General features: G+C 37.7%; 1 protein-coding gene across 1 annotated transcript in view; it reads left to right on the plus strand.

Annotated features, from left to right (window-relative positions):
* The window catches only part of LOC757175 (dual specificity tyrosine-phosphorylation-regulated kinase 1A), a 39,459-nt gene that overhangs the window by 345 nt on the left and 12,208 nt on the right, over positions 1–26,906 (plus strand). The window contains exons 2-4 of the mRNA XM_030977806.1: positions 22,365–22,498; positions 23,378–23,548; positions 24,628–24,816. Coding sequence (XP_030833666.1) covers positions 22,427–22,498; positions 23,378–23,548; positions 24,628–24,816 — 432 coding nt within the window. The 5' untranslated portion in view covers positions 22,365–22,426. The remainder of the gene's footprint in view (positions 1–22,364; positions 22,499–23,377; positions 23,549–24,627; positions 24,817–26,906) is intronic.

Here is a 26,906-nt window from a genome sequence, read left to right on the forward strand (position 1 = left end):
TCCTTCTCCTCCTCCTTCTCCTCCTCCTCCTTCTTCTTCTTCTTCTTCTTCTTCATCTTCTTCTTCTTCTTCTTCTTCTTCTTCTTCTTCTTCTTCTCTCCTCCTCCTCCTCCCCCCTCCTCCTCCTCCTCCTCCTCCTCCTCCTCCTCCTCCTCCCCCTCTCCTCCTCCTCCTCCTCCTTTTCTTCCACTTCTTCTTTCTTACTTCCCCTTCTTTCCTTCCCCTCCTCTTTCTTCTCTTCAACTATTGTCTTTGAATGATGAATTTTTCCAGGTCTGTGCGTTGCACTTTTTCCCCCTCGATTTTCTTCTGATTAGAAGAAGATTGTCTGGAGGAAATTGGCCTTGCCAATATGTGTTAATAATGTTTTTCTTTGAAAAAGCTTCCTCAAATCGTATTTTTTTGTGTGTGCGAATGCCGTCTGGTGAATTATCTGCGTAGGAGTGCTGTTGTTTTTATAACGATTTTAACTGTGTTTAATCTTTTACCATGCTCTTGTATGTTTGCAAAGATAATGTATTTTAGTGTTTAAGACTACCACATGTACACAATACATTCCCATGCATATATATTCATGTTTGTATTTAAGGAGGCTTTCCAAATTGTGTCCCCCACTCTGATACAACCCTAGTCTCTAAAACCGTGACTTAATGAGGAGATAAACCTGTAATCTTCCCCCTTCAAATACGAAGCTGAAAAAATATCTTGTCGAAGTCTGCCAGTCTACATTACTTGTGGGTGTACTCCAGCATTCGTTGAAGAAGACAAATCTTCTTTGCTTATTAACAGAATACCATTAACCGTGCCTCCTCTGTGAACTTCCTCAGTATATCAGAGAGAGGGTGGGGGGGGGGGAGGGGGGGGGGGGGTAGTTATCAGCATTATCATATCAAATGCTGAGCAGTGAAATTCAAGTGACTGCATTAAGCTTAACGTATTCATGAAAAACAAAGCCCGTGGAAGCCGGCCCAAGTTGCTGCGTAAGATTGGGGATATACATAAGCCCAATCATATCTACTTTATAGATCGTACTAACAATGCTCGAGACTAACAAATATGGTTGGATGAGTGGGTGCACGTACTGCTCTGAGTTCAATGTCCTGAACTAACCAACTCTTCAACCCTGCACCAAACACGATTCCTAACCCTAACCCCAACCCTAAACCTCTTCCTAAAACCCAATAGCACTCCTAACCCTACATGTATGTCTTAGATGAAATAAAACTTAGTGCAATTGTCACAGGTGCATTTTTGTTCTGTTTGGATCCAGAAGGGCATTAAAGATAAACTCCAGTTCTGGTAAAAAAAGAAAATTAATTCTCACAGAATCAAACAAAACTTACACTGAATGTTCAAGATTACAAATAAATGACACGTGCCAAACAATTTTGGAAGAAAATGTATACTGGCTGAGTAATGAGCATAGAAAGACAAGGAAATCAAGGTAGTACGAGCCCCGACACCGTGTGTGTTGTCCCGTATATAGCTTTCTGTGTACAGTGCTTGTTACTTTACCAAGACTCGGCCAAATTTATGATGATTTTGATGACTCCAGAACCTTGCAGTGCACACCAATACTTACAGTATATGCTACATGATCAACTGTTTCTGATCCATTCCACACCTTTTCTTTCACAATGCAATCGCATTACCAGAACTCAAGTTTATCTTTAACTCATGTGCTTTAGTAAACACAGAGTAAACGCCCTTCCTGTTCCAAACAGACGATATGTCTGAGTACAACCCTTTGGTAACTTCTTGTGTTGTATGTCCTGTGGAGTTTACTAGAATAGGTGGGGGAAAGGGGGATGTAGCTCTAAAGAAGAGTCTTTTCTTTCTTTGTTCAGGAATGTAGATGACATTATCAAAGCGTGGATAAATAAAAAAGTGTTCTTTATTTATGGTGGAATAATTTATCTAATTTTAAAACTGCTGTAGTTTAGATAGGATCCAATATGGTCTCCAGATTTGATTTCCACACTTCCCATTACAAAAAATATATAAACACAGGGATCATGTATGCAACTTAGATTCCCATTTGATCTCTGAAAAAAATAACTAGAACCCTGAACAAAAATATTGCAAATATATCCAGTGGTATTGATGTGTATTGTTTTCAAATCTATACTTTTGATATTCTACCGGTAATCTATTCTATTCACATGAATAGAATGGATATACTAAGATCCACTAAACCCTCTGGAAGATGTTTTTCATATTTCCCTCGCATTCCAAAACGTCATGGCAACGTAATCCAAAACCGATGCTTTTGTGACGCACTTTTCAGTCGTGAGGTTGCGTCAAAGTATCTCTCAAAAGTTGTTTTTAGCCGTTGTGATTACGTGAAGAGTATGTGAGGCATATACAGAGTAGGCTAATACAGAGATTACCTATGGTATCGATTTTTGGATGAATATGGATAATTTTAGAATCGGCTATGCCAAAAAAAGAAGTGGAAAGAACCTCGCTAACGTAGGTTGAATATTTAGCCTTATATCGTTGATTAGATGACAACGTAACTGCCATGATTTTTTCTCTGATACACAATACCTATGGGTTGTGAAGTAAGATTTTAGGGAGCTTGAGAACTGGGCTTGTTTATCTGTGGTCTTGGTAACTCATATTCTGCATTGTAGTTTTTCTTTCAATTTTCATTTTTACAAGTGAAGAATAGTACTTACTCTAGCTAATTGACCAGCCCCAAACAAACAAACAAAACTAAATGAACACCATAAAAGAATAGATAGACTACCTCTTTGCAATGAACATGTTCATGGTGCTACTGTGGTATAGTGGTTCATTCACTTCACTCTTAATCCAAGGGTTGAGGGTTCAAACCTCAGCCTGGCACCAAGGTCCTTTAGCAAGACATTAATCCACATTTGTCACTCTCCACCCAGGTGTAGATGGGTACCTGACAATCATACGTTATTGTCTTGGGTTTAGCAGTTTACCAATAAAAGGGAGCAACATGGTACACTGTAGTTTTGTTTAGTTCTGAAAAACATAACCAACAAAATTTGAGGGGAAACAGAAAAACACCTATTTCTGCACACTTGGATATGTTTATCCCTTTTTTGATATAAATAGTTAAAAACTATATTAATTCCCCAAGAGAGCTTCCATAGACAAAAAAGAATACTGTTTGTCAGTATTCAAAGTTGCCTGCTGAATTAGCATTGGTGAGAATTATTATCTCTATAGCAGACTGCCATATATGGTGAACTCGCTGGTCTCCCATCATTTAAATGTAATGGGCCAAATGGATTTGGTATTATGTAGATAGTACACTGAGTATTATGACGTTGTGAGCTGGGTGCTGTCAAGAAATGCTAGCCAGACGATACATAGAGACAAGACAAGACATAATACGTCCTAAACATTCCTGACAAGCTTTCAACTCCCGATGACGCCATCGCCACGGCGACCAGGCAGATACATCATAAAGCGTTTGACGTCATACCTGGACCGCGGTTCAAACTGACGGTGGCTCGTGACGTCAGCGAGAGAGCTAGCAGTCAAAGAGATTTACCCTCCCTCCCTCCCTGGGATTATGCTAGAAAGAAAGAGAGAGAGAGAGAGAGGGAAGAGGATTGAAAAGAGAATGGGTAGAATGGGGACGGAAAAAGGGAGATAGAGGGAGAGAGAGAAGACGGAGAGACAGAGATGCAGAGAGACACACACAGAGACACATAGAAAAAAAAAGAGGAAGGGATGAGATGCTTGACAGGAACACTGCAGTGGGGATGGAAAGATGAAGGGAAGAGAGATGAAAGAGGAAAAGATAAAGGAAGAAATTGACGAATGAGAGATAGAAGGGGGAGAGAAAGATGAAGGAGATAGATTAAGAGATGAAAGATGAAAAGGTAAAAGAAAGGATAAAAATAAAGAGAAAGAATAGGGAGAAAAGGGGAACGTGTGAAAAGCTAGAATAAAGAGGTGAGAGAAGGGGAGCGAGAGACATAAAAGAGAAAGATTAAAAAAAGAGTGAGGAAGGAGTGAAACGAAAATAAGGGAAAAGGGAGAGGAGGATTTAGAGGTGAGAAGTGAATGACGCAAAATCAAGCAAAACTCAGAGACAAAACACACTTTTCGCGATGTTCTCGTTGCCATATATTTCTTGGATGAAGACGTTCCCGGTAGGACGCTTTAAATACGGTAAGCTCCTTATTCGTGGTCTAATCTTTGAGGTATTACTGCTTAATATCGCCCTCACTGACGAGTGGTCTGAGCCTAATCGATGGTGGCGCAAAGACTGATGGGAAATCAGATGAAAATTGATGGTCCGTAGAATGAAATATGGAAGCTCCTAATCGAGATGGAAGCACACGCAATCTTGCACAAAAACAACCACCCCCAAGGTGATTCTCCAAAACTTTTAATCAATTTATTTTGCTAATGAATAGATGTACAGCAGCTTTGATACAAAGTACTTCCTGTATTTTGTTACTTCTGATAAATTTCAATTATTTTGTATTTTTGATCATTTTCATTAATTTTGCACAGCAGCTGAAGATTTTATTCTGTTTAGTTGTACTGGTAGTACAATCCAAATTTATTCTGTTTTTAACATTTTCATTTATTTCATCAAAATTCAGTTGATTTAAGTACAACTTTCAGAAACTTATTGGAAGTCTATTCTATTTCAGATCATTTAAATCTATTTTTGTCACTGAAAATCAGTTTATAGAAGGTAGTAATAGGTCATTTTTGTAATTAAATCAAATTTAGCGCATACATCTTTGTTAACTCATCCTCGACAATTGACCACATTGTGTGGTTTGTCGTGTTTACAAATTATTTCTCGCCTCGTTACAAATCTCGAGACTCCTCACAAATCCAGAGCCTCCTCACAAATCCAGAGCCTCCTCACAAATTATTCCATTCACCTGTTACAAATAATCATGTGTCAATAGTCGGTATTGGGAATCGCATACATTGATTGTTGCTAGGTAAGGCAAACATCATGGCTTGTCCAACCTAACAACACAGAAGGTATGTAATTTGATTAACATTCGGTTACATTACACTGATAACATGTCATCAGTTATCCCATTGACCTCGTTTCTTACGAGGTACAGGTACATTTCCTACCCAAACGAAATTCCTTAATTCACCTCTGAACCCAACACTACACCTTACTTTAATCCTAGCCAGTGTCCCCCCCCCCCCTCCCCCAAAAAAACTAGGACCTCTTTAAAGGCATCGTTTAAAGGGATTGGGTAACTTTGTCTCAGATTATGAAACAAAATCCTGGATTTAGCTCATGCTACAATCATAATTAGAAACATTTAGGTCCGTCAGGAATCCCATGACTCTACAAGCCGTTTGCCTGTCTGATTATCAAGACAATTATGATAGGAAATTAAAATTTCAAAAAAAAAAATTCCGATGATTTATATAACACTACAGTCTATCGTGGAAAATGAATATGGTAAAACCCATCACTCAAAGATTTTTACTTTTTGAGGCATTTCATGATAATTTTGAAGCGCAATCTCTCTGATTTGTAAAACTGGAGACATTGTTAAACAATGCCTTTATTAGCATTTGGTGTTTTGTAAGTGTGATTTTCTTGCAAAGATATTTAAATCTTTTTGCTATAAAGTCTTATTTTTTAAATCTTTTTACTACTGTAGAACTCTTTCAGAGCTTTAAACCAGACCTGAATCGCTCTCTGCTCCTCTATATAATTTTTTTCCCTTACCCTAATTTCAACCCCATCCCTACACTTTTGATGAAATAAAGATGTGAGCAGTTCATACTAAAGCAAATGTAGGAGCACCAAATGTTGTTAAATCACTGCAAACAGAAAATGCTCACCAGCGCCATTCTAAAAGCTGAAGTCCAGCACTCAGGGTCTTGTTTCTCAGACTAGCTGGTAGAAGGAAGACCGGGATGCCATCTCAAACAACTTTGGCATACTCTGAATGCCATCGTAGTGGAGAAGAAAGGATAACCAGCTCCCTCTGATTGGACCCCAGCACTTGGCCTCTTATGGACAGCGCCTTGATGTGATGGCCGCATGGCAGGGGGGCGTGGCAGGGGGCGGGGAGGGTGCCTGGAGATGGGGGTTATCTGGTGGTCATTGCTAGGGGTTACTTAACAACGATACGTCAGCTGGGAGGCAGAGCTTGCACCCTTTTGGCTCCAAACAGACAATTTTTATAATGGCCTAAGAGAAATAATTGTCTAATGCTAGACAGAAAGTTGCAAGCCAAAGTATAGTGTACACTGTATGTAGTCTTAGAGCAATATGCTTTTTTAAGTTATGACCTGCTATCTTCCTACATTTACATCTTCAATACATACATTATAATATTAAGTGATAAAATATGCCAGAAATCAAGATTGGTCAAGATTGGTTAGATTCTTATTGAAGTTATTGTTCATAGATGTCGCCAATAAGCCTTTTCCAAAACATATTCAAACTTATACAAGTTTAATTTATGGCCACAATCTATTTAATTACATTCACCTGTTATATTTTATTGTATTTTAACAGTCTGAATGCGAAATGGAGGTACATTGATTGTTGCTAGGTAGGACAAACATGGCTTGCCCTACCTAGCAACACATACATCATACAAAAGACATTCAAATACAAGTTTTGGTAACAGGTGCATGAAATAATTGTAACTAGGCACTTCACAAAGACATTATTAAATGGAAATCCAACCTTGATAGCAAACTATTGAAGAGGACTGCAAAAATATCAGAGAAGAAGAATATCAAAATTAAATCAAACAAAATATGAGAAAATTATTAATTTTTTAAAGTTATCATAACGATAGGTATGTGCTTTTCAAATTGGCCGAGTCAAGAATTTCTCTGACTTTCTGATATCTCATATGTATTGCCCTTTAATTTGATAACATTACAAAAATGACCTTTAATTTATAGGGGATAATATCCCTTTAGAAAAACAGATAAAACTAAAAGCCTTTACAGAAAATGGATAATCATTTGACAACCGTAATTGTTATATTGTGGTTGTGTGTTTGGAAGTACCTAATGATATCTGACAGTAGGGAAGCTATTCACTTAAATATACGGCAAGGGTTTGGCGCCGTCATAAATGCCATCGTCGTGGAAACAAGCAAGCATGCTAAAAACTTGAAAGGGGGAATACCTGTGCAATTGTTGAATCGGATTGAATTTTCTTTTTCTGTTTTAACTTCATTTTTTTTCATGTCTATTCTCCTCTCTCTGTCTGTCTGTCTCTCTCTCTTTCTCTCTCTGTCTTGATCTTTAAGGATTATCATTGGTCTTTTGTTGTGATCAAGTATACTTAGAAAACTCCTTGATATCTATTCATTTTTACAGACCTGTCACTACGTGTATCTTTAAATAGCAAAAGGCTTATTAGAAATCAAAGAATTACAAACAGGTTTTTTGTTTAGTTTTTTGGAGGGAAAAAAGGTTTCTTTCTGACTCTTTCACTGACATTTTCTCTGTTAGTCTTTTTTGTACAAGGCATCTTCCTCTACACAAACACACACACTCTCTCTCTCTCTCTCTCTATCTCTCAATATTTTCCTCTCTCTCCCTCTCTCACTCTCTTTCTCTCTCTCTCTCTCTCACACACACACACACACACTCACTCTCCATCTCTCTCACTCTCCATCTCTCTCTCTCCCTCTCCCTCTCCCTCTCTTTCTCTCTCCCTCTCTCCCTCTCCCTCTCCCTCCCTCCCTCCCTCTCCCTCCCTCCCTCCCTCTCCCTCCCTCCCTCTCCCTCCCTCCATGCTTCCTTCCATTAGTTGGTTTGGGAGACGGGTTTAATCGCATTCATAATTCACCAGTGGCCGCCCCAAAAATAGAACCCACCGGCTCTACGGAGGTGAATCAATTTGAGTCCGGAAACCATTTACAGCCCATTCACAAATTGCATACAGGCCTGCATGCATCGCTCCAGACGATTCAATTTGAGAGAGAGTGTGAGAGAGAGAGAGAGAGATGGAGAGAGATAAAGAGAGAGAGAGGGAGAGGGGAGGGAAAAGAGGATGTTGGAAATGTCAACGGAAGGAATTAATCAAGAGGATGCCAATTTACATGTAGAAAAGCAGAAGAGAAGGAGATGGAGAGAGAGAGAGAAGTAGAGATCAGATAATGAAATGTATTAATTGGAAGGGCGATAGAAAGATAAAAGCAGAGATGGGGAAGAAAAGAAGCAAGGGAGGAGTTTATGAGAGTCCTGCTCCTCTTCCTCCTCCTCTTCTTCCTCCTCCTCCTCCTCCTCCTCCTCCTCCTCCTCCTCCTCCTCCTCATTTTCCTCCTCTTCCTCTTTTTCCTCCTCTTCTTTAATCCCCTTTCCTCTATCATTCTCAACCCTTCAATAGATTAACAGTGAAAATTGAGTGAAAAATGTAGCCAGTGATACACATGCTACAATTGCACATTAATAAATAATGAACATACATGTATATTCTCTAAATAAGTAAATCTATTGCATGTACACTAGATTTAATTCTTTTAAATGATTTTGCCTGGAGAAATCCATTGAGAAATCCAATTGATATCTAAGGAGCTTAATATATATACACTCAACAGTTTAGATAAATTCTTATATTTTGTATCTGATACGAGGATTAGATTAGGAGGCAAGTCAATAAACCTGAGCAAATACCGGATGCTCTTTAGGCCATACCAGCTCACAGTATTTTTAAAGCCCAAATAAATCACTACTTCCTCTTCAAATTGGCATCAATTATTCTTTTTTTCCACTCCTACATCATTCACAAAATTAATGCACATGAAATGAACCAATGTGAATGAAAGTCATTCAATTCAACCAAATAGAAATCACCAATTTGTACACAAATAATGATTATACATTGCACAACATGTTGTCAATTTAAAGAATGTGATGGTAACATGTATGAACGTACTATGTACAATTAAATTGTTCTTCTTCATGGAGGGCACAATGTACAGAATTAGAAATGAACTCAAAATTTCCTGTGATTTTTGCTCTTGTATGTATAGTGTTTAATTCCTAGGATTTCAGATCCAAAGATATTTTCAAATGCCACTCAAAAGTTGACACTGAACAGCAGTTAAGAGAAGCTATTATAGTGTTTCATCCTTAGATTTTCAGATCCAAAGATATTTTTAAATGCCACTAAAAAGGTGACGCTGCACAGCAGTTTAATAAGAAATATTCAAAAAGTATAAGGAGAATATGATTGCTTTGGGTGATGAGGACTGGACGACACTTGTGCTGTCAGCTGTCCTATCAGCTGTGGGCCGAGTCGAGCGCAAAATTTGCTGCCACAGCAAATCTGGCCGGATGTACCGAAATAGCCTCCCCCGTTTCGCTAATTAACGCAGGAGGGAGATAGAGGCGCAGGTATGCGAGCGCGAGACAAAGTGGACGTTATCGAAAGCTATTGCGACCGTCGTTATGAAATTAAAGATTTAAAACCCGGGGTTAAGCGTGGAGACGGAAGGAGAAAGTGTGTTTTTAGAGCGAGGTTAATTGAAAGTGTCTCAATCTCTAGCTATACAAACACAACATGTAGGTGTGCATTCCTATAGAGTCTTTGACCCACTGTTCTAGGAGATTTATAAACGGAAGTAGCATGTCTAAAGTTAATCACTTGTTGTGTAATAGCAACAAGAAGCTTTAGATTACGCGTGACCCAACATTTATTCCTGCAACGATTGTTTGGGCTTTATTTCACCAAAGGTATATGCCTAGATGCAGTTGGGGTTTAGGGTTAGGGTTAGGTGTTGAGTTTAGGATTGAAATTTGAATTAGAAATTTGGTTAGTGTAGGAAATAGGTACGTAGCAATTGTCTGAGGAGCAGGTGCTGTACGACAGCTGTTAACACTTGTATAAAACGTTCACACACTGAGAAGAAAACCCTTTTGTGTACATGATCTTTAGTAGATATGAACATGCTGAATAGTAGTCAGCATGTAATAACGTTTCTAGTAAGTTGTATGATTGTGTCAATTTAAATATTGGGGCTCGGTCACAAGGCAGGGAAAGGGAGAGGGGTGAAGACAGGTGGCCTGTCTATACAGGTGGTCACTTTTAAAACAAGGTTGACACATTCAAAATGTACTCTATGAACATTTGGGTGATTGTATCATTGTGCAGCGAAACCTGCATTGAAAGATCGCTCAAGGGAGACATAAAATGAAGGTTCTACGAGCAAGGGGTCCTTAGGTACTGGTCCCTCCAGGAAAGATTTTAGTGAGAAATATTATTCAAGTATGAAAGAAATAGTATTTAATGGAAAACAACAAATATGTGGTCTTTATAGACAGGTGATCTTTCTATACAGGTGGACACTAATAGCAGGTTTGGTTGAAGAAAAGAAAAAATACTCAAGAAGTTAGTTCACCTAACTTTGGATCTTTCCTCTCTATCTTTACGGTCAACGGAAATTAATCCGGAGTCTAGATTGTCATGTCGTTGCACTGGACATGACATAACCGGCCGGAAGTATGTAATGGTCAAGATCGCCTTCGGGTCTCTCTGATGTTATTTTGGGCATGAACGCTCCACCGCACCGATCCGGTCTTTCCGCCAATTATACAGGGTCGCAGACATCGGTGGCAAAACAACGACCCGCGATCGCGTCCAGTCAATCAATGCAAACCTCCTTCTTGTTAGATGGACACAAGGTTTTCTTTTTATATAGCTAGGTCGTGATGTTTTGTCAATGTATAATATTTATAAAAAAGTGAGACATTTTGCACAAGACATCTATTTTCATACTGTCATGATGGTTCTCCCGTCAATTATCACTGATTAACTGCAAGATAAGTGTCAAAATAGATGTTTACTTTCTTTAAGGTCTTGTCTAAAGCCGGAAGGGCATTCACTTCAAATTTTTTTTACAATGAGTTGACGCTTCTCTTGCTCCAAAGTCCAAACAGGCGATATTGCTGCGGTGGTGTTTTGAGAATGTTGAATTCAAGGGAAAAAGATAGCCATGAAATAAATTATTTTACATTGTCATTTCTAATTCTTCAGCAATCATCTCCAATAAACTTTAGGATAGATCTGATAATTTGATGCTCACTTATAATCGCTCGTTAATAATCGCTCATTAATGGAGACTATGTTTCTTGCTTAGACCTACATGAGTTTGCTAGAGTGTTGTAATGACAGCACAGCTGAAGCCGGGGTAATGATCTCGAAGTTTGGAAGCACTTAGTGATTGATATAAGCGCTATATGAAAACTGAGTATTATTACTATTATTATGTAGGTGTTATGACTTGAATTGTAGAAGTTAGTCACCAGAGATATGGCCAACACAATTTTTTATTTCTTCAATTACACATTTATGTCTTCAAATAATTCTCACTTATATTTCCAAGGATAAATAAAAAAATGTGGCATCGGTTCTTTTTTTTGTTCTTCTTATTAAAAAAATTATTTTCCACTCAAATCAGAAAAAAAAAAAATCGTTCTTGTTTGCTGAGCAAGCCCTCTTTCAAGTGTTGATAAAGCGAACCAAGCTAGGAATTGACTTTTAATGGGGCCTATTTTTAGTCCGCTCTGCCAAGGTTGCAATTATTTCATAGCCTACTGCTCGCGGATTCACGAGGGAATGCTCTCTAACCATTCAGATGGCGAAATGAAGAAAAGAGAAGATAGAATCGGAAGGATCTCATTTGAATCCAAGTCTATTTCCGGTGTTAGTTTTGTATTTCAATGGATTTTTTTTTGTACCCCTCAGCTCTTCCTGCTAATGTCTGTTTTATTTTGGGTGTCTGTTTTATTTTGGATGCCTGAGGGAGGGCTTTGGTTTCATAACCGACTATCTCTGTTAAGTAGTCGTTCCTTGAATTGTTTCCTATCGATTCAAGCTGTTTGTTATTTATTTCAACCCCTCCCCCCCCCCTTTTTCATTTGTATAAATAGAGCAACCTTTCTTTGAGATGAGCATGATAATTTCAGATTCGCTTCGCTTTGCTTTTAGTTCAGGTTTCAAGAAATTTCTTTGGCTTTTAAGACTTTAAAAAAATTTAGGGCTTATTGCTACATCTGGTAGAAGACGATTTGTTGTCAGAAAGACATTGGATGAGGTTTGGATTTGGTTTCAAGGGATAATTATTGCTACCATCATCACCACCACCACCATAATACCATCATCATCACCACCACTACTACTACCACCACCACCATAATCACCACCACCACCACCACCACCATCACCACCACCACCACCACCACCACCACCACCACCACATTTAGTTGCAGCATTCAACCAAAACTGAAAAGACAGATTTTTATGATTATTTCTTTATATTGCAATTTGATAACTTATCTATTAATATTATTATATTATATTTTAAAAGCTTTATACTAATTCTATCTACTCTAAGATAATGATTTTGAGATGAGTGCAGTAGTTCACCCTCCCACAAACTGTGATCATTGTTTATGAACCCCTGGTCTTGTGAAACCCCTGGAAACGAAGAAAACGGGTCAAGTTTATCACTAATCGCTTGGGTTTCCTGGAAATCCGGGCCCCCAAGTCATTATCCTAATGTATTATCCTTTCATACATGTATCTACTGCAATTTGACATAGGGGGAAACTCCACGATATTATTACCTTCATGTGCAGATGATGTAGTGGGCATCTACCTACGTTCCCACATATACAGTATTTTGTGTGTTGTGATGGCTTGTGTGTCTGTGTGTCGCCATTGAAAACCTGCACTGCACCATTGCCTATGAATGGAAACCCTTCAGGTAAACACACACACACACACACACATGCAAGCACTCATGATTTATTTCTCATATGTTTGCATGTGTACATGTACTATGCAGTTTTTCCCTTGTCCTCTGTTTGAACTCTAGTCTAGAGTTTCAGGCTCTGTTTCAACATTGCTCATGTAAAGACTCATTTTGGTGAAAAATAGAAGGCTTTATTTCATATATCAAACCAATTTTAATAAAAATTTTCTTAACATTAGGTACTTCCAATAGCTAAGCAAAAAATGTAAATATGCGGGGACCAGTTTTGTGTATTTATTAAATTACAAAAATGCTTCAATTTCAAGACTAGGCAGCTCATCCCCCCCCCCCCCCTCTCTTAAAAATGCACAGTAAACCAATGAGTGAATCCCAGACAGTATTACATAATATGATGCAATTGCTCTTTGAATTTTCGGTCTTTTGGGGCTGGCAAGCACACTGCATTTGTTTTGTTATATCGCATCTCATTATAAATATCTAATATCATTAAAACTTTGTGTATTTCCATCAAAATAGTGAGGGGAAGAAGAAAAAAAAAGACACACAGGACTTCCAGTGTGAGATTCTTTATTTAATTAAATATATTACACTTAATAACATGTGCATTCATTAAAATTGATGTCAGAAATTGTCTTTCAAACAACTATCTTAAAACAAATATTGGAGAGTAGAATTGAAAACAATACACGTCTTATCACTCCATTGCATATGTAAAGCAATTCTAGGTCATGTCCATAACAGCTGAGAGGTCACTCAACGGTCAACCATGTAATATTGACCATATCAACACACAACAGCTGGACATATTGGGAACAAACCCATCTATTTGTCCGTCCGAACACCTTATTGATTTGTTCAAGGCAGTGTTACACCTTGTCATATGTGTGTTCGGGTGGGCTTGATGCGCGATAATACTGTATTATTATCAAAAAATATCGACTGGTTCTTTGTTATAAGGGTGTCAGTGTGTTAATTCTAGTTCAATTTCTCGGTCATGGTTGGACAAAAAAAGTGCAGTGTACGGTACAGTCAACAAGATATTGTAGAGGTTGTCAGGCCGAAAACAAAAGAGAATTTCAAGTATTAACAAACAAAAAATAATGCATCTGTGTTGTATCTTTGTTGTTGTTCTATTCTAGCTCAACATTTTTGTTATGGTTGGGGGAAAGGGTGAATATTTTAGAAAAAGCTATTTTTGATGAGATTATCAAAAGCACTAGTGATAATAATAGTAACAAACGTGTTAAATCGGTGGATCTTTGTTCTTAAGATCTATATAATCGCTTCATTTCTATTTGAGTTCGAAATAAACACATACAAGATATTTTACAGTAAAAATAGAAAATAAGGAAAGAAATAAAGATAAGAAATCAAGTGAAAAAAGATGAATCTTTGTTAAAAACAAGGAAAGGCGAAAATGGTGCTGTAATTTGTAAACAAGGTATTTTTTAGATTACTAGTATCGTAGAGGGGGGGGGGGCAGTGGGAAAAGGGAATAACAAGATGGAACTGTTTCATCTGTGACATCATGAACTAGGATGATGTTAATGAAAACGAATGCAATTACTCTAGTAATATTTCAGTCGAGATAAATATGTCGGTCAATTCAAGAACTAATATGAAAGTTTGCGTTGCCTGCTGTGGCAAAATAGACGGAAGCAATGAGCGATCTAGTTCCAGGAAACTCTAAAGAATTCTAGGAAAAACATTGATATATTTAGATATTATTAATTATTGGAACTATTATTATTATTAGATTAAATTAAATTGTACAACAACAAAACAGTTTTTGCTCTTGTGGTATTAAGGGGTTTCATATGGCTAGGATGTTTTCAAAATATGAGCTTCAAATATTAATTCTAAACATAGCAGTTGCAATTTCAATACATTCTCATGGAACAGTAAAACTTTTTGTTGAGTGCACTAGTTAATGTACGTGTACACACTCACATAAATTAGGGGGTGCATTGAACCAAATTCAGATACACACTTTTGCCCTTCTATTCTTATCCTTAATTTTCTTCATACTCCTTAATCGTTTACCTATAGAATGCCAGGTTAAAGATAAACTCCAGTTCTGGTAAAAAAAATAAATAAAATAATTCCCACAGAATCAAACAAAACTAACACTGAATGTTCAAGATTACAAATAAATGACACGTGCCAATCAATTTTGGAAGAAAATGTATACTGGCTGAGTAATGAGCATAGAAAGACAAGGAAATGAAGGTAGTACTAGCCCCGACACCATGTGTGTTGTCCCATATATAGCTTTCTGTGTACAGTGCTTGTTACTTTACCAAGACTCGGCCAAATTCATTATGATTTTGATGACTCTAGAACCTTGCAGTGCACATCAATACTTACATGCTACATGATCAACTGTTTCTGATCCATTCCACACCTTTTCTTTCACAATGCAATCGCATAACAAGAACTCACCTTTATCTTTAAGTACTTTTTTTAAAGGTTTATTTTATATATTCTAACTATATTCAAATTTTCTTTTCAGGTGATTTGTACACTTTAAGTAATAAATTTATTTGATAGCACTTGCATATAGTTAATGTCCTTCTGTCTCCAATAGATCACATTATTAAACAGATGGATTATTTTTTATGATGGGCGTGTCATCTCTCTCTTTCTTTTTGTGGTACTTTCTTTTTCTTTCTTTTTATCAACTGCTCAATTCTGTGAAAGTGATAGCTCTTTACAACGTTATCTCACTAGTTTATATGAATACACACTTGCTTGTCACAGTTTGTTGATCATATTTGGTAGCAGTTTAGTTGAAGATGAAAGTGATAATTGCTTGCCAATTAGTATTGATTTATTGATAATATTTGGTAGCAGTTTAGTTGATGATGAAAGTGATCTGTTTTCTGTTTCATTTTGTTGTCACATGAAACTAATTTCAATATTTGCACAAAAGGAAAACGAGAACTCATGTCTTTTTTTCAGAAGTTTCATTTACATAAACCGGCAGGCCTTAATGAATGAAAGATCAAGAACATTTTATTGAAGTAAAAATAAGATATTCATCATTTATTTGAAGTCACAACTTTCTTCAATTTACAGTACCGTATTCTATCTGTCCCCCTCCACCCCCCTCTCTCTCTCTCTCTCTCTCCTCTGCATGTACATGTTTCTCTATCTCTACTTCTTAAATGTCTCAAATTTGTACGAACATAGTTGTGATTTATGAAAGAGATTGGCAGAGATAAAACAAATGGAGGAAGAAGGATCTTCTTCTTTTTTAAGGGGGTGGGGCAAAACAGAAAATGAGGCCGAGAAAGAGAATTAAGAACACATCATTAGAGACAAAAAAAAAAGAGAAAAATAAAGATAAGGAGACTTGGTGATAAAGAGAGGCAGGATGAAACTTGGTGATAAAATAAAGATAACCGTAAAAATGGCAGGAAGTATTTTATCATGCTTCATTCGCAATCAAGAATGGTTTCAACTCGTCACCCTTGAAAAAAATGCCAGTAACCCGACCGATATCTGCGACCAAAAAAAAAGAAGAGTCAATGAATAATGAATAGGAAGGGAAATGTGATGAATGATCATTAATAATAGCACACATACACAAGGAATGTAAATCAATAATGTGGACGGAACCTCAAGAGGGGGGGGGGGGGGGGGGGGGGGGAGGTGCAGCAGTAAGGAAGAGACTCTTAAGAAGAGCCAGGAAAACTAGACAAATTATCACTGATTAAAAGAGAGATTGACAAGTCTTTAATTGAATATGTTATCCTTTGAGATGCTTTGAATGAAATTTTAGAGGAAAAATTAAATGGGAAAAGGTGAAAGGAAGATGCTTTAAAGAATAGGGAAGAGAATTTCGATATCAGAGTGTAAGTTCAAGAGGAAAAAGGAAGTAGTCATACTAAAATGATTTAAAATACTTCAAGATGTATAATTTTATTGTAGAAAAAGAATTTAAGGGGGTGAAAGTAAAGTGTAAAGTGCTTGTAAGAAGAGGAAAAATATTTCATTTCTGGAATGTAAGTTCAAGTGAAGACAAATCTGAATAAAAAGTGCTATCTGTTTCTGTTTCTGTTTCGATTGCATTGGTATATAATTCAGGATTAACTGTACTTCACCAACTTCAATCCGATGAGAATTGAAAGAATTTTATTGTAGGGAAAGAATTTTAGGGGAAGATTCGGAAGAAGATAAGTATAAAGCGCATGTATAAAGAGGGAAGACAAATCCAGTTACAGATTGACTGGTCGAGAGAATTTGAAGAAGGGAAGAAGAAAAAAAAAATCAAAATTGAATTTGTAATTCATGAAATTTTAAAGAATTTGAATGTAGAGAGAATAACAAATTACAGATTCAAATTTAAATTCTATCAGATAATTAAGAAAATGTCATTTTGCAGAGAGGATTTAAAGATTTAACAAGAAATGTGGGAGAAAGTGCTTCTGATAAGATTAAGAGAAGAAGGGAAGAAAAGCCACAAATCTAGGATGCAGAGAGGATGTGAAGACTTGTCATTTTAGCATGTAAAGCAGGGACGAGCGAGGGAAAGTACGCCTCCCACTCGTTACGATCGGAGGAGAGAGAGAGAGGGAGTGATGTGAGAGAAACAACATGGATGAACTTCTGAACCTAGAATCTTCTTCATCATCATCTCCATCTCTCTCTCTCTCTCTCTCTCTCTTCCCCCTCGCTTGCCTGGATGTGCGTGGGCGATAGTCTTCTCTTGTATTCAACCATGGGGAGGGGAGCTCTGCGTTTGGTTGGCTCCCTCGCTTGCTCGCGTTGCAGACATTGCTTTAAACAGCATCTAATGATCTTCATTACTCAAGCATGCATCTTCTCTCTAACACCATCTCTCTATGTCTCCATGTTGAATTCATTAAATATGTCTGCTCAAATGAATTTATCTGCTCTCACTCTCTCTCTCTCTCTCTCTCTCTCTCTCACCCTTCCTCTCTTTAGCTCTCTCTCTCTCTCTCTCTCACATATTTTCCCCTCACCACACTCTCCTTCTCTACTCCCCCTTACTCCCCTTACTGCCCTTACTTCTGTCTCTCTCTGTCTTTCTGTCTCTCCTATTTTATTTTTTTTTCTATCCTCATCTATCTGGATTTATCTCATTTATTCAGTAATTCAATCTCCTTTTCCTGAAATAATCTCATCTCCTTTCCCTGAAATAATCTCATCTCTTCAGGCTCATTTGATGTCCCTTTACCTTTCTATTCAAATCTCTGTAGGTATTTTACATCTGTATCATCTTTTAATCAATCCGGACATATGGCCCCGTTTCTCTTATCATTTTCTTGGACCAACCCACACATTCCCTCGATACACAAATTCAGCAATGCCTTCATTACCAATGATCTCTAGATACAACCATCACTTTTCTCTCTGAAATCGATTCTGATCGCTCATTTACAATCCTCCTTTTATTTAATTATTTCTAAAAGAACATAGTATATCTACCTTTCGCCCACACAGGTTGAACAACTCCCTTTTCATTATTACATCTCCCCTTCAATACTTGGATTCCCTCTCCCCTTATAATATATACATCGATGTCTAGCGTCGTGTTTTCGTGGACGAAGAAGAGAGCAACTCTATCCCCCATGAATGCAGAGAGGACAATTTGCGACGGCCGCCCCCGCAAACTGCCACCCAATGTTTTGAAGACGCATAAATGGGGTGCCGGCCGGTGTGTTGAATACAGCACACATCACACGTCTGCTTGTGTGTATGTGTGTGTAAAACCAGGCTGTATGTTGCCGTAATCGTCATCGTCATGTTGTTTAGTACGCTGAGGTACTACTGTGTGTTTACAATGTGCTCCAGACATAATCTCCGTCTGGGAATGCATGTTTTTGATGCTTTTTCTCTTCATTATTGCACATTTAATCTTTCTCGATGTCAAAAAAGATAAAGAAATGAGAGACAGAACAAAAGGAAGAAGGCTGGTGGTTGAAAAATTCATTTAAATGAAGCGTCTGCAGGTATATAAACAGGCAGGTATATAAACAGACAGACATAAAATGAAAGAGAGAGAGAGAGAGAGAGGGGTGGGTGCCAATTAATGAACTATGACAGTGCATTCTTTTTAAATTCACATACTCTATTTATTGAATACAACAGAAAGCATAGAGGCATGCTAATAATAAGAAGATAATGAGAGAGAGAGAGAGAGAGAGAGAGAGAGAGAGGTGGAGAAAGGGAGAGAGAGGTGGAGATAGGGAGAGAGAGAGAGAGAGAGAGAGAGATCTAAAGCATTGTAATGCGTACAGACAGCTAATGTTTACATTAGTGCATAATCGCAGTGCGCTCCACATTGTATGACGTCAACTAGCATCCGCTCTAATGTGCTCCAAATACAGATGACCATTGAGGTGAAACTATGCAAATTCAGCAAATATTTCTCCATTGTTCCCCTAACAAATTTTAGCTCTTTTATGTTTGAAGAGGTTCATCTGATTTAGACAACCTTTTTGATTGTGAAACTATGAACATTCAAGTTTTTGAAATCATAGCTCTAATCGTAAGAATGTTTTTTTCTTGAGGAATTTAAAGTCCGTCAATACTACTGGGCCAGAAGGGATTAGACCACACAGCGAGGTCACTGACAGGTGGCTATAAGAAAAAGAGGATCATGGGGGACCAACAGGCACCGTTCGGGAAGTTTTCTACAATATAGAGGGAGCAAGTAGGACAGTGGGGCTTTAACATTAGGGCTAGAGTAGTTAGTAGTAATTTTGAAATTTGAAATTTATTTGATTTCCAGGTACATGTATAAACAAAATAGAAATGACAACACAGAGCATATAACATTAAGAGTTACAAGACAGTGAAAAAGCCACCAGTGGACGCCTGAGGATTACCTAAAAGAATTTCCATCCTGTCATGAGGTTCTCCACATCCACTGGTGTTACATATAAATAGATTTAAGAAGTAACGGTAAAATAACATAACATAATTCAAATAACATAAAATAATTCAAGTTCATCCATCATAGTAGAATTATTCATGTTGATGAAATCACCACTCATTTCATCTGTATTTTATATTAAAAAGTACATGAATGTCTTCTTTTGAAATGCAAGGCAATAGAGATAGGTGATAAGTCTGGTGTTCAGCAATGCATTTCACTGCTGTTGTTTACAAATAAAACGTTGCATTTTTCACCTTTGAATCTACCGTTGTTTGTCACGGTGTGATGGATGTTTTCCGGTTGTGAGATGCATTGGAATGCCAACAACACCTGAAATGTACAAATATGTGGGTGGGAAGTTTTTGCTATGCAATGTACTTAATTTTACTTACATAAATACAAATACGTGGGACTAAGAATTGATAAGTCATGGGTATAGGGCTTGGACACACCCCGGCACAGGGACATATGGGCGACCAAAAGTCTCCAAGTCCGGACTTCTAAAATTGCAAAATTTGAACTTACGACTCATGTATACAGACCCTAAAGCACTCTGGACCCCCCCCCCCCCCCACCTCCTGATAAAAACAAAAACAACAACAAATGAGAGGAGCCCTGTGTAATGTTAAAGAATACATATAGGTCGAATAGTAATGAAAAATAATTTTTGATTTTATTCATTCTTTTTGGGTCAGTTTTGAAGAATATCATTATAGAAATTCCTGAAAAGGATTGTTCTTCAAAATTCACCATATATACAACATATCCCTAAAAACAACTGAAACGTTTGGACCAAACGATCATTCCACTTGTGTAGTCCCATACATGTATATTGCCATATCTGTCTGCAGCGCATGTGACTTTCCACAAGTTCAAGTGAATTTCTTATGAGGTGACGATACCAAAACCTAACAATATACAATGTACACCAATACTTTAACATGTGATCAAAATTTTCCAAGTATTTCCGCATAGTATCTTTTGACAATGCACCTGCATGGCCAGGGCCCTGTAGGGCAAAGCTTAGCAATTAATTGCACGATTGACTTTTGCGATTGATTTCATTGATCACTGTGTGCAATCAGTCTTAAAAATCAATCGTACCATCAATTGCTAAGCTTTATGTTCAAGTGTAATGCACTTCGCACTTCTATAAGATAACACTGATATGATTGTGTGGGACCATTGTTGTGCTCAACTACGTTTTGCCATTCATTTAGTACAGAAAAATAAATGATTAATACCACGTTTTATTGTGGAATATGTTAACAAACTGTAAGGCCCGAATTCACAAAGGAGGTTTACATTTAACCCATGGTTTAAACCTTCATTTACATAACCCATAGTTTAGAATTAGTGCAAATTAAGCGTGCGTTGCCTTGCGCACGTCTAATATTGGACCTGTTGACTGTGTTGCGCTTCTTTTGCGCTAATTTTAAACCATGGGTTATGTAAATGAGGGTTTAAACCATGGGGTAAATGTGAACCTCCTTTGTGAATTTTGGCCTAAGAGTCTTCTTTTTTGTTGTTGCTAGACTAAGCGATCTGCCAGTCATTCTGTAAACCTCACCCCTCGAGCTCTTACCCATTCAGAGTTTTCTTACTTACTCCGTGCACCTCTCAAACCATTCTACCCTGGCGGAAAGTAAATATGCATTGATTGAAGCCCGGTCAAAAGTAGGGCACGTCCAAGAGGGGTCAGCTGGCCTGTGTGGCCGTGGCCGGGAATGACCATCGATCACGTCCGGCATTATCGGCCGTACACGCAACACCTGAAAGATCGGAGCATATTGAGTAGTGACTCAGTGATGGAATTCCCTCAATATACCTTTTACCCAAGCGCTGTTTGAATATTACCCTAGGGATGTTTGAATTGTCAAAAATCAAAGTGAGGTTGTTTCGGGTTTCAATACGGCATATCTGCCGACCATTTCTATTTTGGAGGAACGAATCCTATTTCACTGCCTTCAAGCAAGTGTTACGAACCATATATTTCTGTCAATTTTGTCCTGAAAACATTTGTCAACAAAGACTAATGGAAAATAATCAAAATTTTGAAACACTAGATGAAGACACTGATTTTGTGAGGCATTGTAGTGCAAGCGCCTTGAGCGCCCAAACAGAGGCTGACACTGCAGTTATACAAAAAGCCATCATCATCATTTGTATGAAAGCATGTAAAATATGTACCATTTTCATAAATTTAGCTTTGGAGATTTCTAATTTTTGCTGTAGCAGATATGAAATGATGTTTTGCAAAGAGCAAGCATATATTCCTCTATCAGCAATCGTCTTTTCACTACACGCTCTTTACGAAATGTCAATATCTCTTCATCTTTATGAAGAGAAAGTTCAGAAGTCTTTTGGAAACATATCTAATAGCACTTGTATTGATCTCATAATTATGAACCCAGTGCACCATTTCCACTTCTTCTGTATTCTGTTCTGTAAAGTGCTTCATAGAAACATGCAATTATGCCTGCATATGTGTCCATACGTGCTATACAAAAATGTTCAATTATTATAATTACTATATCTATTAAACACTTTCTAAGATCTCACAATTATGAACCCAGTGCAAAATCACCACTCCTTTTGTATTATGTTCTGTAAAGGGCATGGAAACGTGCAATAATGCCTATGCATTAATATGCGCTTTACAAAAAGTTCCAATTATTGTAATTACTATGTGACTTATGTGTCCTTTTTTTTGTTTCTTCTTGTAGAACGCAGAAGTCTGAATGGTTGTGATGATGTGTATTGCTTGACGGAGCAGCTGAACGGCGACATGTCGGTGCACTGCTCCAGTACCCAACTCAACGGACAGCCAGCAGCTACTCATCCAGCCTCAGGCTCACAGGTATGTACAGGTCATAGGCAGACTCGATAAAAACCCGATTAAAAAAAAAAAAAAAAATCCTGATTTTTTTCCCAATTTAATTTTTTTTGTTAATATTTTTTTTTTACCTGATTTTTTTCTTCTTCCCTATTTTATCCTGATTTTCCTGATTCCCCCTTATTTTCTATATTCTTCCCAATTTTGCCCTATTTTCCCCCAAATTTTCTTACTCAAAAGGGGGGAATGTTGTTAGATGCCATTTTTTTCCCTGTGAATCCTCTTCTTTTTTTTTTTTACTCAAGGGGGGCGTGGTTGAGGGGAAAACAAACATTTTTTTTTTAGTGCCCACTATCTCCCCTGCATAGGTCATTCAACCACCATTTTCGCAATGTAACGAAGTTTAAAGGGGGTGTAGCATGATGAGACTACGTGTCTTTCCAGTGGCCCGACTCTGGGCAAATCAGGTACATAATACAACTACTGATGACGCAACCGCAGTATTCGGTCTGTTTTGTAGATAGCGTTAACCAGTATTTGCCATGCTACACCCCTTTTAATACAAAAGTATTTGTAAAGTGCCTCGATACAAATTGTTTCATTCACCTGATAAGAATACTAGTATTTCAATAGTCAGAATGCAAACTGCATCTATTAAGTGTTGCTAGGTAGGGCAAGCCATAATATTTTTTAAAATTTCATTCTCTTTTTAATCAATATGTTTTGGCCGACCACGCGGCTGGATGATTGAGAAGCCTCGTCATAGACAAATATTTTCTCTTTTCCCACATACTTACTTTTATGTTACCAATACTGGTAGACCTCTATTAACCTTTCCTGTAGTAGATATTTTAATGTTGTCCCACATACTAATTTTTGTGTTTGCTCTTTGCCCGTTTTTAGGAGACCCCTACCGGCCCCAACGTGGCGCATCGTGAGCCTATCTTGCAGCAGCAAGCAGAGGAGATGGCAGCGATGCAGAGTCGTATCCCTCACACCTTCAGGGATGCGACCCACGCCCCCCTTAGGAAGCTGAGCATCGACCTTATCAAGACCTACAAACACATCAACGAGGTCAGCAATCTAATTAATTAATGATTCATCATTAGAAAAGGGACATTTCCATAACTTTTTTAAGTGTTTAAGTACTACGTATTAGCCAAATAGATAAGTGAAGAAAAAATGAAAATATATCTGGCAAGACATTATTCTACATTTGCCACTCTCCACCCGGGTGTTAAATGGGTACCCGGTAGGATGCAAAAAGTTATGTAGTTTGCTCAGCATTGTGAGTGTCTGTAAAATGACGCCTGACTAGAATGCTCCCCAGGGAGTGGAGAATGTGCATACATTGTGTGCGGGCAAGCATGAATCCGATGACCGGGGTAATAATTCTGTAGAGTGCTTAGAGACATCGCTGATGTATAAAGCGCTATATAAAAGCAGATTATTTGTTATAGATAAATGAAAACAAGTACTTTCCTTTACAAAGCTTTACCAGATAGAAACTGTTCCCTTTTTTATACAAAAGTGCATAAACCTGTATCTTGGACTTGTTTGTCGTTGGGATGTTTAATTGGTTTTCGCTAAATCTATTTGTGTTCTTCCTCTTCTCGAAGTTCGATAAATTACAGTTTACTTGTATTTTTATACTCCTTGTAATTGAGGAAACTGCCTTGAAATAGTTTGTCTTAATTGCTATGCTTTTATTTGTGAAACTTCCGCATCATCCTACCAAGTAGATGAATGAGGAAAAAAAAAAAATTGTTTACATTGGTGCTATGACACAATATCCCAATTCTTTTTCAAAAGTGCCTTTATCAAACTGTAAATAATTATTCATTAAAATTGAAGTGATATATGATAGTATAGTTTATGAAAGAAAAGGGGGAAAATCTGATACAGTTATCCTGTCTATAAAGACCACCCAAGGGAGACAAGAAAAGTGGTCTTTATATGCAGAGTGTCTTTGTAGACAGGTTCCTTTAGTACATGTTTCAATGAGAAACCATTTTCGAGGGAAACAAAAAATGTGGTCTTTGTAGACAGGTGGTCACTATAGCAGGTTTGACTGTATTATTGTTTTTGTGATTGAGGTATTACTACCATTCAAACACCAAAAACCATTGAAATGTTTCCCCATTGCTTCACAGGTATACTATGCCAAGAAAAAGAGGAGAGCGTTACCAGCGCAAGGGGACGACACGAGTCACAAGAAGGAAAAACGCCTCTACAACGACGGTTACGACGACGACAACTACGACTACATCATCAAGAACGGTGAGAAGTGGAACGACCGCTACGAGATCGACTCTCTCATCGGCAAAGGCTCATTTGGACAGGTAAGGATTTCTCTGTCAAAATTGACACTCCTTGCGCAGTGGTGAGAAAATTGTATAATTGTGGGCATACATACACATTTAAAGTAATTCAAGAAAGAAAGCAAAATACACATAAGTTAAACATACTTCAGGACATAGTTTTGCAATAATACAATTAAAACATCATTGCACATGGGTGTATGAAAGATTGCCTGTTCGATTGTAAGGTTGGTCGAAGCTTAAACCACCAGCTGCTCTGGTCATGACTAACCTCTGCATCAAACTTTCAATTCCTCGTTTCTTTAGAGTTATGAGACAAAGACAAGACCAATCCACAGAAAGGTTTCAAGGAGCTTTAGGCCCGTTTTCATCAGCTCGAGTTTGCCAAATATCCCACTATTTTAAGTACGGTAGCCCGATCTCAAATTAGCCAGTGAATTGGCGTCTGCATCAGCCGGCAGTTGCAATTAGCAGGATATTTGGTTGGGAAAATATCCAGACAAATCTCCCGGTATTTGCGCCCGTCCGAGCTAGTTTGTGATGAGCGTATCAGTCTAGTGAAGACACAATTTCGAGCTTCGGTATAATATCCCAAGTCTGAAAATAGGGAGTTATTTGGCAAACTTGAGCTGATGAGGTCATGCCTATTGTGTCAAGCCACTGGTATGGTGATCACTATAAGAGGATTAAGCTTATCCCTTTATCCTAAGGATTAGTGATGATCCTTCATGCTCTGGTAGCATTGTTCTTCAGTCTACCAAAATGGTTCTTTGGCTCTTAGCTCTTGAAGGGCTTGTATGATAATAGGACTGAGAGCCACACTTCAAATAGTACCGGTATCTGAGGGACTGGGCTACTGTTAGACAAATGGTTCAGAAGTTAACTGGCCTTGTATACAGTCTTTCAGCTCAGACCCTATATCAATCTTTGCAGCCCCAAAAAGCGTCTTCCCAAGATATACGATGTGATGAAATAAAAAGCTATAATAGGCCATTTTCGTAATTTAACAAAATTTATGCAAGTTATTTAATTCACCTGTTACAAATAATTGTATTGTAAAAGTCAGAATGCAAATTGCATATTAGTTGTTAGGTAGAGCTATTAGCATAACGTTGGTTACATTATAAAAATGGCCAACTGTTTTGAATTCCTTGTCAGGTCTCTAGATCTAAAGATTCAAGTAAAAAAAAAAATGGACTAATTTTATTTCTGTCTAGGCCTAGTTGACCTGATATTTGCTTTAGTAACATGATCCAGGCTGTATTTTTTCAAAGTGGCAGGGCTAGGGCTTATGCTACAATAGAGTTTTAGATTAAGGTTTAGGGTAGGTATGGTGTTTGGTTTAGGTCCAAGTTAGGACTAGACACTAACAGTTGCACATCAGTGCTCAAAATTTAGATTAGGACCCCAAAATATATCAGTTTAGAGCTCTTGCGTACAGACTTTCAAAAAAGTATGATCCAGACTCAGTTCCAAACAAAGATAGTATGGAGCGCTTGGTTAGTTTTTGAGAATCAATGATAAGAGTACATTTCATCGGAGCGTGGATCCTACTACCCAACGAGCATCACGATTACCATCTGAAATGTCAGAATCATTATCATAAGCCTTTTATGTGACAGTCTGTTAAGCTCCAACCATGTAGTAAGTAGAAGAAAAGACTTTCAAGAACTACAAACCAAGCATCATCTTCCTAATACCATAACAGCTACGTGTACCCGCGGCAGGTGTGGGCTACGGGACGGTTCCATGAAAGCGTTAGGATTTGAGGATTATGCAGCCCCTGCTTATCCACTTTCGAACTACTTAAGCTAATCCGTAGATTGAGGAAGATGAAGTAATATTGTAAACACAAAGTATCTTGTGTATGAATAATTACGAGAGGATTTATTATATTGGTTTCTTGATTACAGACTGCGAAAGAAAAATAATATATCAAGTTATCAACTAAAGCTGAACTTGTCATGCAGACCTACATTTTGGTTTCCTTCTTTTTGGTAATAGAATGAGAATGCTTTTTTCCTAACAAGAAAGGGAGATATTCTTTTGAGAAAAAAGATAATTGAAAAACATGAGAACTCCTTATGCTCAAGGCCAAATGAATTTCTGGA

This window comes from Strongylocentrotus purpuratus, unplaced genomic scaffold (assembly GCF_000002235.5).
Source record: "Strongylocentrotus purpuratus isolate Spur 01 unplaced genomic scaffold, Spur_5.0 spur5_scaffold_1, whole genome shotgun sequence".
NCBI classification, from domain to species: Eukaryota; Metazoa; Echinodermata; class Echinoidea; order Camarodonta; family Strongylocentrotidae; genus Strongylocentrotus; species Strongylocentrotus purpuratus.